We start from the raw sequence: 14,578 nt of genomic DNA on the forward strand, positions 1-14,578 counted from the left end.
TTTCTAATATATGCTTTTAGTATATGTGCTGCTGAAGCGAGCACTCTAATATATGTTTTTGACTTTATGAATTTTCCTCTAAGCACTGTTTTGCCTGCATATCACACATTTTGGTAAGTTGTGCTTTCATTTTCATTTAATTCAAAATATTTTTAAATATTTCTTGAGATTGCTTCTGTGATCCGGGTGTTCTTTAGAAGTGTGTTGTTTAATACCCACATGTTTGGGGATTTTCCAGTGATTTGTCTGTTACAGATTTCTACTTTAATTCCATTGTGGTCTGCGAGCAGACATTGTGTGATTTCTAGTCTTTTAAATTTGCCAAGGTGTGTGTTATGGCCCAGAATGCGGTCTGTTTTGGTGAATGTTCCATGCAAGCTCGAGAAGAGTGTGTACTCTGCTGCTGTTGGATGAAGTGGTCAACAGATGTCCGTTATGCTCAGTTGATTGATGGTGTTGTTGAGATCAGCTATGTCCTTACTTATTTTCTGCTTCTTGGAGCAGTCCATTTCTCATAGAGAGGTATTGAAGTCACCGGCTCTGCTAGTGGATTCATCTGTTTCTCCTTGCAGTTCTATCAGTTTTTGCCTCATCTAGTATGGTGCTCTGTTGTTATGTGCATACATGTTAAGAATTGTTATGTCTTGGGGCGCCTGGGTGGCTCAGTCGTTAAGCGTCTGCCTTCGGCTCAGGTCATGATCCCAGAGTCCTGGGATCAAGTCCCACATCGGGCTCCCCGCTCTGCGGGAAACCTGCTTCTCCCTCTCCCACTCCCCCTGCTTGTGTTCCTGCTCTCGCTGTGTCTCTGTCAAATAAATAAATTAAAAAAAAAAAATCTTTAAAAAAAAAAAAATATAAAATTCTCGGGCGCCTGGGTGGCTCAGTTGGTTAAGCGACTGCCTTTGGCTCAGGTCATGATCCCAGGGTCCTGGGATCGAGCCCCGCATCGGGCTCCCCGCTCTGCGGGAAGCCTGTTTCTCCCTCTCCCACTCCCCCTGCTTGTGTTCCTGCTCTCGCTGTGTCTCTCTCTGTCAAATAAATAAATTAAAAAAAAAAAAATCTTAAAAAAAAAAAAATATAAAATTCTCGGGCGCCTGGGTGGCTCAGTTGGTTAAGCGACTGCCTTTGGCTCAGGTCATGATCCCAGGGTCCTGGGATCGAGTCCCACGTCGGGCTCCCTGCTCTGCGGGAAGCCTGCTTCTCCCTCTCCCACTCCCCCTGCTTGTGTTCCTGCTCTCACTATGTCTCTCTCTGTCAAATAAATAAATAAAATCTTAAAAAAAAAAATTGTTATGTCTTTGTGGAGAATTATGTAATGTCCTTCATCATCAGTGATAACTTTTTTTACTTTGAAACCCACTCTGTTTGAGATTAATTGAGCTACTCCTGTTTTCTTTTGATTAGTGTTTACATGGTATATTTTTTTCCATCCATTTACCTTTAATCCATATGCGTCTTTATATTTAGAGTGGATTTCTTGTAGATATGATACAGTTGGGTCGTGTGTTTTGGTCCACTCTAAAAATCTCTGTCTTTTAATTGGCATGTTTAGACCACTGATTGACATTTAGAGGGATTCCTGATACAGTTAGATTAGTATCTACTATACGCATTACTATTTTGTATTTGTTGCCCTTGTTCTTTGCTCTTATTTTTGTCTTCCACTCTTTTTCTGCCTTTTGCGTCCAGTCCTTTTTATATGGTTATATGTGATCCTGTGTATATTTGTTTTTTTCTTTTTAAATTACAGAAGTGATGTGTACTTATTGCAAAGTAATTCAAAAAGTATAGGAATGTCTAAACTGAAAAAAAGTAATAATAATAAAAAAGTCCCTACCCGGGAGGAGTCTTCTGTTGTAGGCTGAGAAGGGAGATGGAAGGGGCTGTGAGGCCAGGGGATGCCTTGGCCAGGTAGGGGACCTGGGCCTCTTTGAATACATAGCACTGTCTCGGGAAATGAGGGGCAGTGCCAGGAATAGGAAATGTGGAGGGTGGGGTGTAGAAAGGGAATTCAACTGAGAAGAAAAAGGTAATTTTTACTTCTGTGTTAGGGTCCATTCCCTAAGAATGGCATTGTTTTCAGGGGTCAAAGGCCCTTTGTGGGGCAGGAAAGAAATGAAGGAGATATCGAATGAACAGGTGCGGCTGAATGTGTGTGGTTCAAGTCCAGTCCGGTGTTTATTTATTTATTTGTTTGACGGGGCTGTTTATAACCTGCTTCTGGCTTGGACAAGTCATTTTGACCCTGATGCCCTGGCTCATTGAGGCCACTTAACGCTGTTTACTTTTCAGGGGGTGATGTGTGTGATCTGACAATCAAGCGCTTTCGTAAGGTCTGTGAGGAAAATGCAGGCTGGCTAAGCCCCGGGTTGCCTCACAATAGCCAGGATCTGACGGGTCCTCCGCTGCGCCCATTCACTGGAAAAGAATGAAACGCTCTTGACCCAAATTCATGGAGAGTCTTTGCAGAAGGAAGGAGCTTAAAGCTACCGAGAGCTTTAAGTTAGGAGACGTTCTCTAAAATTTGGATACCTGGTTGCCAGTATGTAGAGACCCATGAAAGCAGCAGTTGTCGACCCTGCCATGCATTTGAATTTTTAGAAATGCTGATGCCCAGGCTGCACCCCAGACCAGTTACAGCAGGTGGGGGCCAGGCCCTGCTATGTTGTAAAGCTCCCGGGGTGATTCCAGTGTGGATCCAAGGTGGAGAGGTAGTGCCTTGAAGAAGCTGGCTCCTCCTGACTTGCCTCTAGTAGCCTTCCTGGAGGCGGGGGATGAGGGGTTGAGGCTTTTGTGTCACAATACAAGGAAATACGAAGAGACCTAAATGTTATGCATGTAGTTAAATTGTTTTCAGAGTTCTGTGTTTCTAGAGTAGTGCAAACATTTGATTCAGAATGTCACCATATAGATATTTTAAGTTGTCATAGACAGAGTACACATAGTCAAAACGCTATACACCAAATTTTCAGACTGAAAATAACTAATGAGCTGTCTTCTCAGTGACTCTCGATGTAGTAATGAATGCTGTCAACCAGGATGGATCAATGAAATTCACATACCACTTTGATCTGTTGATTTGGTTCCCACCGTTCATTTGTTCAGTTCCCGGTTTCTGCTCGTGAAGCCAGGATGGGGTTCCGGGTAAGATTTTGATTGGGAGAAAAGGTTCCCCATGAATTACAGGCCTTTCCTTGTAGGGTCTCTGGTGAAGTCTGTCGTCTGGTAGATGAGGCCCCAACACTGCCCCCCTCCCCCAAGCTGCAGCCCCGGACTGGCTTTAGAGCTACCTCCTGCTAGTCCTTGAGCTGTCCTGGCTGTTCACCAGCTGGATCTCCGACAGACAGGTTTACATTAGGGCAGCTGCGATTCCTTTTTGGAGAGGGAGAGGGAAAGCTTTCATGGACGGTGGAAGTGGGCTGCAGCTGTGGGTGGAGGTGGGTGGCCCAGAGATGCTGTCATTGTCAAGAGGCCCTTGGAATGTCCTGGGGTGATGCCTGGCCAGAGCTGTGAATCCAGAGCTGCAGAATGTTCCAGCCAGGAGGGGTTTTTAGCTAGCAGCCCTATACTGAAGAGTAATTGTGGGCTAGACCCTGTGGCAGGGCCTTTGCAGATGTTATCTTACGGAGTCTTTTTGATAACTCTGTGAGGCACACATTATTATTATCCCCATCTTACAGATGAGGAGACTGAGGCCCAGAGAGGCTTAAGTAACTTAGCCAAGATCACAGCTAGTAAGTGACAAAGCCAGCCCTGACGTATGTGCTGGTCCACTCCCAAGCCTTCTTAGAAATCATTTTACAGATGAAGAGATCAAGGTCCAGAAAGGAAAAGCAACCTGTCCAAGATGACACAGCCAGTCCCAGTTGCTGGCAGAGCTGTGGCTGGAACTCACGTGCCCCTTGCGCCTCACTGGCGTGCCAGCCGCTGCTGAGGGGAAGGAAGGCCACGGGGGTGTGCCCCCTTCTCCCTGCTCCAGGGCTCAGACTGTAGGCATGGAATGAGAAATGAAACTCATCATATTTCCTCGCTCCTGAGTCTGTGGGGGAGACCGTGTTAAGAAGAACACGGAGAAGGCGGGCAGAGGCTACCCCAGAGCAGTATAGCCCAGTCAGAAGGCAGGGGGACTGGTGGGAAATCAGAGCCCCCATCCCAAAGGGCGGGTCTACACTGTCAGTCCCCCACCCCCCATTGCCAGTGTGCGGGCATCTGGGCAGCAGGGCTATGCTTTGGCCCTGCACATACTTCCACATTCGTGTGCACTCAGCTTAAAGCTGCAGTCGCCTGCAGGAGCTCGGCTCTGCCCACCCCCCCCCCCCCCCCGATACGGAGGGTGCAGCACCAAAGCGAGGGCCCCAGGATTACCTCCGACCTACAGGCCCAGACTGCAGGACGGTTGCTTTTATTTGTTTTCAATGGAATGGGTGTCGAGGATTCAACGTTTCGTGCTCATTTTATTAAAAACTTTATAAACGGCATTAATAAATAGATATAAAACTGCTACACAAATGACAGAGGGACTAAATGAAATTCCGTAGGGTTCAGCCGTTGAATAAGTAACAGAACCGCGACTTTGCATGGTCAGATTCCCACACATGCATATTAGGGACAGAGCTTTACTGCAGAGTGTTTTAATTAATATTTATAAATCACAGAGCACCTCAGAAGGGGCCAGCAAGCTGTTTATATGATCATGTCATACAAATCACAAACCCTTTCGAAGATCGCTGCCTACTCTGCATTTTGGTCTGAGAAGTAAGCGAGCATGTCTGTGTGTCCCCCACAGGTGTAGTGTCGGCACAGCGACATGTCGCCGTCCAGGAAGGACCCCTGTACCGCACAGAGGGCTCCCACATCACCATCTGGTGCAACGTGAGTGGCTACCAGGGGCCGTCTGAGCAGAATTTCCAGTGGTCCATTTACCTGCCATCCGCCCCAGAGCGCGAGGTCCAAATCGTCAGCACGGTGGACTCTTCCTTCCCTTACGCCATCTACACCCAGCGAGTCCGCGGGGGGAAGATCTATGTGGAGAGAGTGCAGGGGAACTCAGCCTTGCTGCACATCACCGACCTCCAGGCCCGGGATGCCGGGGAGTATGAGTGCCACACGCCCAACACGGATGAGCGGTACTTTGGGAGTTACAGTGCCAAGATGAACCTAGTGGGTAAGGAGATGACGTTTCCCATGGCCAGTGTCCCGCCCCAGTAAGTCCACTCAGGCTGCTATACCCAAATACCGCAGCCTGGCTGGCTGAAACCACAAGTGTTTATTTCTTATAGTTCTGGAGGCTGGAAGCCCAAGGTCAAGGTGGCAGGCACAGTTGGTTCTGGTGAGGGCCCTCTTCTGGGTTGCCAACTTGTGATTTCTCATTGTGTCCTCCCATGGCAGAAAGGGAATGAGAGAGCTCACTGAGATCCCTTTATAAGGGCACTAATCCCATTCACGAGGGCTCCCCCTGCATGACCTCATCACCTCCCAGAGGCCTCACCTCCAAACAGCGTTGGGGGGGTGGGGGAGGAAAGATGAGGATTTACCATATGGATTGTGGAGGAGGGGAGGAAATAAACACCGAGTCCAGATCACTGAGTCACTTCTTTTTTAGTGCAACTTTATTTAACTTAAAAAACAAAAACCAAAACCAAAACCAAAAAAAAATCCAAAGCTCCCCAGATATCTTAGTGGTTAACCGGTAGCATGAGTGAACAAAGGTTGTGGGTTCATTTGTAAATAATAGAAGGCTGAGGCTAAAACTTATGAAGGATCAAGTGCAGATGTCAAGAATTCAGAGGTTAACTGACCCTGTAGCTGGCGAAAGGGGATATGAAAATAGAAGGCAGGGACATTTGTGGTTGATGATCTGTCTGAAGAAAGGACGAAGATGGAGCATATGACATCAGCTAGCAGAGAAGCGAAACCGCTGGGCAGTGGAGGGGCTCTGAGACCCCTGGGGCACTGCTGAATCAGGAAGCAAATGCACCTGCAGGTCCTTCCTTGCTCATACCCGGAGCCCGACCCTAGGTCCTCTGGCTGCATGAGTAAGGAATTATGCACCAGCCCTCTCCCTTGGCCCTTGTGCTCCCTGAGTGATGGAGGGAGTTGGCAGGAGGGGAGGGCACAGATTTCAGTGTGGACGGCCGTGGGCCACCACACTTGCTGACGTGAAGGGTCAACGATATCAAGGCTGTTCTGTTTTCTGCCCACATCTTAATTTTTCCACATCTGTTTTTCTGCCTACAGCTTAATTTCCAGTTTTTATTATCATAATTATGCTTGGAAATTATGACGTGAGCAGAAAAACAGAACAGCCTTGATATTGTTGACCCTCCATGTGGGTGAACATTGCAGCCCAGTGCGGTCCACACTGAAATCCCCCCCTCCCCACCCCATGCCAAACTTGCTTTTCCTTTCTCTCGGTCTGCATCCCATCAGGAGGCCTGTGAGAACCCAGGCCTGAGATCACGCACTGAGAAAAGACAGCACTGGTTGTGACTGGGGTGTCCCCATCACACCCCATCAGGCCGAGAAGGGGGGTGTTTAGTCTCCAGAGTACATTTCTGACCAAGGCGCCATGGGGCAATGCCCGAACTGAGGCTTCCTTCCAGCGCCGACCACTCTGACACATGCATTGTAGGAGAATTCAACCCGCCAGACAATTGAGGATGTTGTTGCTTTCCTCTACCAAAGATTTTTTTTTTTTACAACATAGCCTTGCTAGAGGATTGCATTGCTGAAGTGAGTTGGATGGGGGGACACGTGGGGGTGGGGCCGCGAAAGGGGAGGAAGTCAGCAAGGTGCACAGACACATAAAACTGCAACTTCTAGGAACAATTTCCTTTTGAAGATCGGTCAGAAGCCAAGTGAAAGTATCTTGACGCGGTACCAAAATGAACAACAAAATCTCATTTGGCCTAAAAGAGAATTCTTTTTTACATGGTATTTTCAGGGAGTTCATTTACTGTGGGAAACAAAATACATCCTACCTGTTATCCAAGTGTTATTAAAATACCAAACAGGTAAGTGTAAGTGCCAAAAAATTGCAGTCCAAATCCAAGCAGGCAGCTCCTGTTTCTGTGCCATCCGGGGTCGCCCGTGGCCTCATGGTGACTGTTGAAGGCCGTAGGGGGTGGGTGGCTAGCCCCCTCCCCGCCGCGAGGATGAGGTTCTGTGGCTTTGTGACCGGGCGGCCGGGACATTTCTGTGTTGCAGTGATCCCCGACACCCTGCAGACCACAGCCGTGCCCCAGACTCTGCACAAAGTGGAGCAGGACCCCCTGGAGCTCACGTGTGAGGTGGCCACGGAGACGCTCCAGCACAGCCACCTATCTGTGGCCTGGCTCCGGCAGCGAGGGGGCGAGAAGCCTGCGGAGGTCATTTCCCTGAGCCGAGACTTCGTGCTGCACTCCAGCAGCGAGTACGCCCAGAGGCAGAGCCTGGGGGAGGTGCGGCTGGACAAGCTGGGGAGCACCACCTTCCGCCTCACCGTCTTCCACCTGCAGCCCTCCGACCAGGGCGAGTTCTACTGTGAGGCCGCCGAGTGGATCCAGGACCCGGACGGCTCGTGGTATGCCATGACCCGAAAGCGTTCCGAGGGAACCGTGGTCAACGTCCAGCCCACGGGTCAGTCTCTCTCTTGTGCCCGCTCTCTACCTGGTGGTGAGGGTTGTCTGACGCCGGGAGGGTGTGCAGACTTCTTCTCTGGTGACCTCTGAGGGTACTAGGAATGTAGAGGGAGCCTAACTAAGATCTGACCTTCTAGTGAGTCTTGGAGAGGAGCAGGCCAGACCGAATCTGGCTTACAGGCATGGTTTCTTGGACCCACGTGGAATTTTATATTTTTTCTTGAATTACAAATTCATTTTAAAAAATTAGGAGATTTCACATAAACCATTTGTATCTGATGAACTGGGTCCACAGTGGCTGTCCCCTTTGATGATGTTACCTGTTTCGGGGACCAGTCCTGTTTCATTTGTAGAAGACATTTGAGATTATGAGCCTTCCATCAGAGGTTTGAAATTATGATCTAGGGATACTTTGGCTTAAATTATTATTTTTTGTATTAACACTATGTCTTAAGATATGTGGTGGTTTATAATTTCCAAAATACTTTATCACGTATTACTTCAGGGTCCCTCAGAAGGTCTGCAAGGTAAGTTGGCGGTGGGGCAGATGCCGAGGGCAGTTGCTTTATGGTGGGGCCCTGGGAGAAGTCATAGGGCGGGTTGTCAAGGCCAGCCTGGCAAGTATTGGCTTTCTCCAGTGAAAGACCTGGAAAAGGGGTTCCCTGAGGAGGCTGAATGACATGTTTATAGCTGGGGTGAGAAGATGGTGGCACCGTGGGCTGAGATCTTCCCTGACTCCTTGTATTATTCCCCCACAATCTTTGACTGCCCCATGCCCCCGAGTGCAGCCAGGCTCCAGATCAGAGCTGACCCCTGTCGCTGGCTGCCTTGGCTGGTCAGGGCCAGGCTCTCCACGAGCCCTCAGTGCCCTGGCTTTGGTCGTTGTGTCATCATCGAGGTGCAGTAAGTGGCCCGAGAACCTTCCTGTGTTGTTCCTCACCTTTAGTGAGGGGCTACAGTTGGAGGTGTGGTTTGTGGGAGATGAACTGCAGTACGGGGGGGGTCTCCTCTTTAGGACCTGACCTTGACCTCACTGTCCCTTTTGCTACATACAGTCAGGGGTCCTAGTCTTCTCCCACTTGTTCTTGTGTCCTTCTAGAGCAGTGCTTCCAACTTACCTAATGGTACAGATCCCTGAATCAGGCTCCTGGGGTGGGGCTGGGGGGCCTGGGAAGCTGGATTTCCAGTACACGTCCCAGGTGATTCTTCCACTGCCCACATTGTCCAGCACAGCTCTGCAGGTAATAGGGCAGAAGGGATTCCCTGGACATCTGATGGGCTTTTCTGAGAAGGGGCGGCTCCCAGAAAGAGAGCACTTTATCTGCTCTGTCGGGCCCAGAGCAGTTAGCAGCTTCTGGATCTTCCAGTACTAAGACATCTAGGGAAGACACTTCATCTTTATCCTTTCCCTTTCTGGATGGCTTTACGATCAGCTTCAGAAGTCTGGACCAAATTTTGAATCTTAATGCTTTCAAAGAAGGTGGCATCAGTTAATCTTCTTTATTTTAATCTTACCAATTTGGGATTAGGACTTTCTGAATTTGCCCAGCAAATGTATTCAGACTAAGCCAGCAAAGGGAAAACTAGATATAAAAAAAAATAAAGTGGATGACTTTACTTTGTGCCCCCGAGCTTTTCAGGTTCGACAGTTGCAGCCCCATCTTGAGGCCCTTCCCTTAGTTCCTTTCGGTAAACAGTAAGTCTCTGCCGCAGTGAAGGTCTGGCGAGAGCCACTGGGGATTCTGAGATGAACAACTCTTGGGGCCTGCGTTCTGGGAAGGGGCAGCTGTGAAGGCTGGTGGCTAAGTGGGGCGTGCTGAGGTTTGTGGTGCTGCTGTCTGGACAGTGCCCTGGGACACAGTGACTAGGAAGTGCTCTTGCAACCTGAAGTTTTCCCTGGATGGGAGAGTGAAGGCAAATCCAGGAAAAGCAGCTAATTTGCTAAGTGGAACTGAGTCTGAAGCTTGAGGAGACAGCAGAGGGACAAGCATAAGGGCACAAAAATGTGTCCTGTGTTTGGCCAGCAGAGAGGAGTCCGGCGTGGGCAGAGGTTGAGTGACAAGATGAGGAAGGAGAGGAGGTCTGAAGCCCCACGTGCTGGAGTGTGGAGCTCGGCCTTGACTCCATAGACCCCGTGTTTGCAAGCTGTCCTTCTTGGGATCTTAAGAGCACTTTAGAGGAGCCTGCCAGGAGGTCCTGGAGGAAGGCATGCTGAGGGCCACAGCGTTGCCTCGCTTGCCTCAACCAAATGTTTTCTATATTGGGCAACAAAAGATTTTGCACGGAGAAACTGCCCTTTCCCCTGCCCCCTCCAAGGAGTGTTTGAAAATCACTGTTGCAGACAATGGGAGGGGGAAATAGAGATTTTAAAGCAAGGAGTGACACAATGAGATCTGGGTTCTAGAAGGAGAACACCACGGAGGCCAGCAGGAGGTTGATGAAGCAGGTCGGTCCTGCTGTGGAGAGACAAGGTAGGAGAGAGCTATAAGGCCAGGGCGGGTTGGCGGCAGTGCCTGGAAAGCAGGCCAGTGGGTGTTAGAGATGGAAGAATGGGGAGCACCACCACGGAACGGGAATCTACCTACCGGGCACCCTGAGGCCAGGGCTCTGGGTGATTCCTTGCATCGGGGTAGGGAGAGAGGGGAAAGGAAAGGTATCAAGAGCGTGCCAAGTCCTGCTTCAAAGCCTCTGCTTCCCCATTGGTGGCAGCCCTGGTTGTCTTTTCTACTGTTTTTGTCAATTTTAGTCAAGGGGTCCATCCTTCATGCAGAATCGTACAGAGATGCTCAGTCATAGAGCACTGTCCGTGCTGAACCGGGGAGGGATGAGGGCCGGGGGGAAGCCCATGGGGTAGTCATTGCAAAGGGCCCTGGACAACAGCAGGTCTGAGTGAGAAAGAGAGAGAAACCTAGCGGTCAGTCAAGCAAGAGGAGAAACAGGAAGGAAGGCGTCATGGAACCCAAGGGCGGAGAGCGGGTCCAGAAACCTGCTTGAGAGAAGCCTTTGGTGTGATGGCGTAGGTGGGGATGGGCGGATCATTGGTGACATTTGCTAAGTCAGTGAAGTGTGGGAGAAGGGCCAGAAGCCAAACTTCAGGGAGCTGAAGAAGAGTGAGGGGGCATTGGAAAAAGCATAAAGCAATTTGTAGAGGTTTAATTGGGTATCATCACCAAGGACCAGTTGCTCTACAGGAAGGAGGTGGTTCGCTGTAAATCTTGGGTCTTCAACCTGGGCATGGGAAGGCTTCACCCAGCCATTGGGGATCGTCCCACAAGAGTAGAAGAGTCTCTGGCTGCCACAAGTAGAAAGCCACAGTGGTAGCCAGCCTAACTCTGAGGAAATGGAAAGTTCTGAGGTCTCGGGCATCCATTTGCATGTCTTCCATGCCATTTATGTGGAAGGGGTGCTTTTTTTTTTTTTTTTTTTAAATCATTGATGTCAAGTGACTGTAATTGGGTTTACCACAGAGCCACTGTCTGGCAGATAATACAGGCACAGTTCCCTGTGGGTGTGTTCCTCTAGGCTAGGGTGGCAGAGTGAAACCCATTCCTTTCAACTCCTACCTCGTAGGACTGGCCTTTGGGGAATGGGAAACTGAGGCAGCAGCTGTCCCCTTCCTTCTCGAGATTTGATCTGACAGGTGGTGACTGGTGGAGAGACATTTGCTTTCACTTTGCGGAATTTTGTTAGAGATTATCTTACCTGTGTCTTATTTCCAGTGTGCACATGGGGCTGGAGAACATATCTCAATTATAGGTACATTTTTGAGTATTTCTTAGCATTGGGGTCAGCACCTAGGCCACCGTGTAACTTTGTCTCTCACGTCTCAGTGGGGGTGGGTCCTACCACATCTGCAGAAAATGTTTGTAGTCCTGTTGCTTAAATGGAGTTCCGGGAGTACAGTTCAGGGCTAGACCTGGGTAAGTGATGTCAGGAATGATATTCCTTATTGACCTCTGGGGGTCTAATCCAGGGCATCACAGGCTGCAAACAGAGCCCCCTCTGTCCCAACTGGGATGGCAAGCCCCTTAGACTGCCTGGGTCTAGCTACCTTTGAGTTCGCTCTGTGACATTCGGGAGTTTCTCTAGTCCTCAGATCCCCTGGGCATGGGTTGGATTTTTCTCCCAAGACAAGTGGGGAGGTGCCTTCCCTGTGGTTAGGACTACACAGAACGCATGGGTAATGGGAATTTGCTGATACAGTTGGGATAGCCGGGGGTGGGGGGTGGGGTCCGCATTCACCCAGAATGCATCCGTTTTGTTATTTGTTTTCTTAGACAAAGAGTTCACTGTTCGACTGGAAACAGAGAAGCGGCTGTACACGGTGGGTGAGCAGGTGGAGTTCAGATGCATCCTGGAGGCTCAGAACGTTCCTGACCGTTACTTTGCCGTCTCCTGGGCCTTCAACAGCTCACTCATTGCCAGCATGGGGCCTAACGCCGTGCCGGTCCTCAACAGTGAATTCGCCCATCGGGAAGCCAGGGGCCAGCTGAAAGTGGCTAAAGAGAGCGACGGTGTCTTTGTGCTGAAGATCTACCACCTCCGCCAGGAAGACAGCGGGAAATACAACTGTCGTGTGACAGAGAGAGAGAAAACGGTCACCGGGGAGTTCATCGACAAGGAGAGCAAGCGGCCCAAGAATATCCCCATCATAGTCCTCCCCATCAGTAAGTAGAGAGACATGCTGCCGCCTTCTCCTCCCCCTGGTCTGGTCTGTAGCTGGCATCATTGAAGAGAAGTCGGGGGGACAGATGAGCTGTGTGGGCAGAGGGGAGGGCAGGGCTCGTGGAACTCAAGGGTTCAATCAACGCTGGCAGAGAAATCCGTTAATCTCTCTCCCTTCTCCGGCTCGCCTTCCCACACTTAGCAACGCCCCCAGTCATGCAGAGCATTGGGGTGTGTTTGCAGGCTGGAAGGGGCATCCCAGAGCCGAGCGTTAACAGCCCTCTATAAACGCCAGCCGCGCCTGCTCAGCTTGGAGGAAAATCAGGAATCCAGGAATGGCTGTTTGCTCCCACGTGGGAATTAAATGCCCAGAAGTGGGCAGATGCCTACCTTGAAATCTTACTTACGAGGGTTGGTCTTTTATGGGAGAATGTTCAATCATAAAGCACGTTATTTAAAAAGATTTGCTGTCTGGGGTTTTTGGGCATAAGGGTTGCCATTTCCCTAAGGGTCTCTTCCCTGTTGAAATTGTGTTTTCAAAAGTCAGTGGGTGGGACCTCTCCTGTCTTCCTGGAGCATAGCCTTCCTCTTAAAGCTTAGCCGGTTTCCCAGGCTATGGCTGGGCTCCTGTCTCCACGGAAGCTGGCCTTGTCTGGGTGGAGAGCGGTTGTGGCTGGGGACTCGGGGCACTACCTGAGTTTGCTCCTACTGGGTTTACTCATTCCCTAGATTCAGGATGTTATTAACATCTCAGTTCTCTCATAGTTCTGTTTTTAGTAAAAAGAGAATTAAAGCGTACCATGCCCTGAATTTAAACAAGACAGTGAAGTTTTTAAACTAACCTTTAACCTTTTCTCAGCTGCTCAAACTGTTCTTTCCCTTAGCCTTGTAAAGGTTACCTCTACGTTTTGATTTACACTTTTACGTTTTTAATATAGTTCTCCTCAAGCGAGAAGGAAAAATTAGACATAGGGGTCTTTTGCCACTTCTTTCTTTTCTCACCAACAGGATTCCTTTCTTTCGCACTTACTTATTTATTTTTTGAAATCTCTCACACACACCTAATTATCTCAAAATTATTTTGTTTCTTAGACTTTTTAAAAAATTTTCCTTGCAATGCCTAGCATGGTGCTTTGCGTAGGGTAGGTGCTTGCTGAGTATTTGTAGAGTTGAAATTGTTGAATTGAATGCCCACTCTCTTGACTGTTTCCTGTCGGTTTGTGCTTGCTTTAACCATGGACTCTCTCCTTTTAAATCTGCAACTAATTCCTCGTTGTTTTGTAAGGATCCAGTGAAGGGCAGCCACGCTGTTTTACTCCCCTAGATCTTTTGTACTTAAGAGATTTCCCCCCACCCCTTCCAAGAACTTGTTTGATGATCTGTGGCCTGCTATATTGCTTTTCCAGCAGATAACTGGGTAGTTAAAGTCCCTCAGCACCACCAGATCCTGCCCCAAGGCCACTTGGGTAAGTCTACCAAAGTACAATGATCACATCGGGAATGGTGATAATACCTTGGATTTTAATGGCGCTTTTCCTTCCAAGAGCCCAAGTACTTCTGCATAGATCACTTCTTTCTCTGCTCCCACCCCTGACATCCCCGTAGAGGCCCAAATCATATCCATCCCTGAATGAAGAAGCGAGAGCACCGTGCAGAGAAGTGGCCCAGCCAGTTCCGTTAGTGGTTGAGCGTGCGTGGCATTAGGAACATTCGCTTCTCACTCCAGATCCACTGCTCTGCGCTTAGTCTGTGCTACATTGCCCGCCTCCTGATTGGAAATTTCACTGGTGCCCATGCAGTCAGATTCTCATCAGTCTGTCCTAGTTTTCGCTTAATCCAGAGAGTTTTAAATTGTCGGCTGCCTTTTTCTCAGGCCCGGGGACGCTCGGATCTAGTCTTAACAGGCAAGGCTACACCGGGTCTGTATCTGCCTTTGCCCAGTCCACCGGCCTGGTTTCTCTTCTCAGGGGTCCACATCTCCCCCTGCGGTTCTTCCTGGCTGGCTTGAGCAGCAGAGCCCCAAGCAGCAGCCCCCATCGTAACCCAGCCAGGGCTTCTGGAAGAGTTCACTGGGGCGACAGTAGGGAATGGCAGGGACGCCCTGCACGTCATTCTTCTGCCGGAGGCAAGCGAAGGGATTTTTTTATCCCTCGATGCGGAGTTGTCCTTTCGATTCCCCACATGGAAAGATCATACTGGGGATGAGTCCGTAACCTAGAGAGGAATTATTAGTAACGAGGATGATAATGAGACATAGTTATCTCCTCCAATACTGTCACTGTCGTGACCCCAAG

At 49.4% G+C, this 14,578-nt stretch overlaps 1 protein-coding gene across 1 annotated transcript in view; it reads left to right on the forward strand.

Annotated features, from left to right (window-relative positions):
• The window catches only part of IGSF3 (immunoglobulin superfamily member 3), a 91,158-nt gene that overhangs the window by 49,528 nt on the left and 27,052 nt on the right, over positions 1-14,578 (forward strand). Inside the window, exons 3-6 of the mRNA XM_034990212.1 lie at positions 4,787-5,164; positions 7,207-7,617; positions 11,897-12,286; positions 13,691-13,750. Of these exons, the coding sequence (XP_034846103.1) occupies positions 4,787-5,164; positions 7,207-7,617; positions 11,897-12,286; positions 13,691-13,750 (1,239 nt within the window). The remainder of the gene's footprint in view (positions 1-4,786; positions 5,165-7,206; positions 7,618-11,896; positions 12,287-13,690; positions 13,751-14,578) is intronic.

The sequence above is a fragment of the Mirounga leonina genome, unplaced genomic scaffold (genome assembly GCF_011800145.1).
Source record: "Mirounga leonina isolate KUSES-001 unplaced genomic scaffold, KU_Mleo_1.0 Mir_507, whole genome shotgun sequence".
NCBI classification, from domain to species: Eukaryota; Metazoa; Chordata; class Mammalia; order Carnivora; family Phocidae; genus Mirounga; species Mirounga leonina.